This window comes from Acanthisitta chloris, unplaced genomic scaffold (genome assembly GCF_000695815.1).
Source record: "Acanthisitta chloris isolate BGI_N310 unplaced genomic scaffold, ASM69581v1 scaffold27738, whole genome shotgun sequence".
NCBI classification, from domain to species: domain Eukaryota; kingdom Metazoa; phylum Chordata; class Aves; order Passeriformes; family Acanthisittidae; genus Acanthisitta; species Acanthisitta chloris.
In genome coordinates this window covers 4,774-6,242 of record NW_008685805.1, presented here as the reverse complement: position 1 = coordinate 6,242, position 1,469 = coordinate 4,774, and the positions used below count along the sequence as shown (strand labels likewise).

Sequence of the window (1,469 nt, the reverse complement as noted above, 5' to 3'; positions counted from 1 at the left end):
GCAGGGGAGCCTCCTGGCCTGCTGGGTGCGAAGCAGGGGGCACTCAGCAGAGCACACGTGCTGAAGTCCTGTGGAAAGTGTGGATGGGAAGGGGTAGGAAGCACTTGGTGCCCTTCATGGAGGATGCTCGGTGATCTGCCCCTCGCCTTCCCCCACAGCCAGCTTTAATTGGGTTTCTCTTACGAAAGCAAATGTGGAGCAGCGCAGCGCTGTAGCACAGACCTGCAGCTGGGGCTCTCCGGGGAGCGGAGGGAGGCAGGGCCGGGGCTCCGGGCTGCAGCTGCAGCTGTGGTCACAGCAGCTCTGCCGGCGTGGGGACACTGCCCAGGTATGAGGCTCCTGAAGGGGGGCAGAGTCCTGGTGGGAAGGGGCAGAAGGTGGGAAGGACAGCGCAGCGTGCCGCGACCGGAGCGTCTCCACCAGCGCAGGCCGTGCCTCCAGCCTGGGACGCACCTGACCTTCCCCTCATCTCACGGAGAGCGCTGCGGTTTCTCCGTGGCCGTGGAGGGAGGTGGAGCAGAGCCAAGAGCCCTGCTCGGGGGGGAGGGGGCCGGGGGTAGCCCGGGTGGCGTCACAGGGTGGTCGAAGCGTCTGTGGTCCCACCGTGGCTGTAAGTCGTGGCCCCAAGGGCTGATGGCTGGAAGTGGTTTCCAGGGCAGGCTCAGAGGGGAGGGCAGTGCACCGTGTGCTGCAGCCCCTCGGTGTCAGCTCTGCTCCCACACCTGATGTGGCTCCTGCTGTCCCCACAGGGCTGTAATGTCATGGAAGACCAGGACCTGCGGGACATTGGGATTGGTGACCCCCAGCACCGCCGGAAGCTGCTCCAGGCTGCGCGCTCCCTGCCAAAGGTCAGCACCGACCGCTCCCCGGGGCAGGGACGCACAGCGCCCGGCATGGCTGCGAGCACAGGGGGAACAAAAGCAGGTCCCTGTGGCTCTGGGAACGATTTTGGGACTAGCAGGGAGGAGTATATTAGTACCTCTTGGCTATGTGGATGGTTGTGGCTTTGTTCTTGGGAGAAGGGTGGCTGTTCCTCCTGCCAGTCTTGATCTCAAGTGCATTCCAGGGATTTTGTTACTGTAAAGTGCTAGTGGAGATGGTGATGGCCTGTAAACTGATTTTCATTAACCCCATATCCTTCAGGATCCCAGTTCCTGTGCCTTTTAACCCCTTTCCTGTGCTTTCACAGTTGAAACCCCTGGGCTGTGATGGGAACAGCCAGCCTTCGGTCTCTGCCTGGCTCGACTCCCTGGGGCTGCAGGATTACATCCAGTCCTTCCTCTCGAGTGGCTACAGCTCTATTGACACTGTGAAAAACCTCTGGGAGCTTGAGATAGTTAATGTGAGTGTTGCCTCTCTCCTGCCAGGTCCTGCCCTGTTCCCTGGGGCTGGGACTTGTTGTAAGTCCTCTCATGAAACCACTTCGTGCCGAGGGCCGGGGAGCCCCTGGTGACCGTGGTCTGTCCCCG

General features: G+C 61.6%; 1 protein-coding gene across 1 annotated transcript in view; it reads left to right on the top strand.

Moving 5' to 3' along the window:
• Positions 1–749: 749 nt before the first annotated feature.
• Positions 750–1,469, top strand: part of LOC103807182 (ankyrin repeat and SAM domain-containing protein 1A-like) — a gene marked incomplete at both ends in the record, with an annotated part of 5,202 nt that continues 4,482 nt past the window's right edge. The window contains 2 exons of the mRNA XM_009079904.1: positions 750–848; positions 1,190–1,362. Of these exons, the coding sequence (XP_009078152.1) occupies positions 750–848; positions 1,190–1,362 (272 nt within the window). The remainder of the gene's footprint in view (positions 849–1,189; positions 1,363–1,469) is intronic.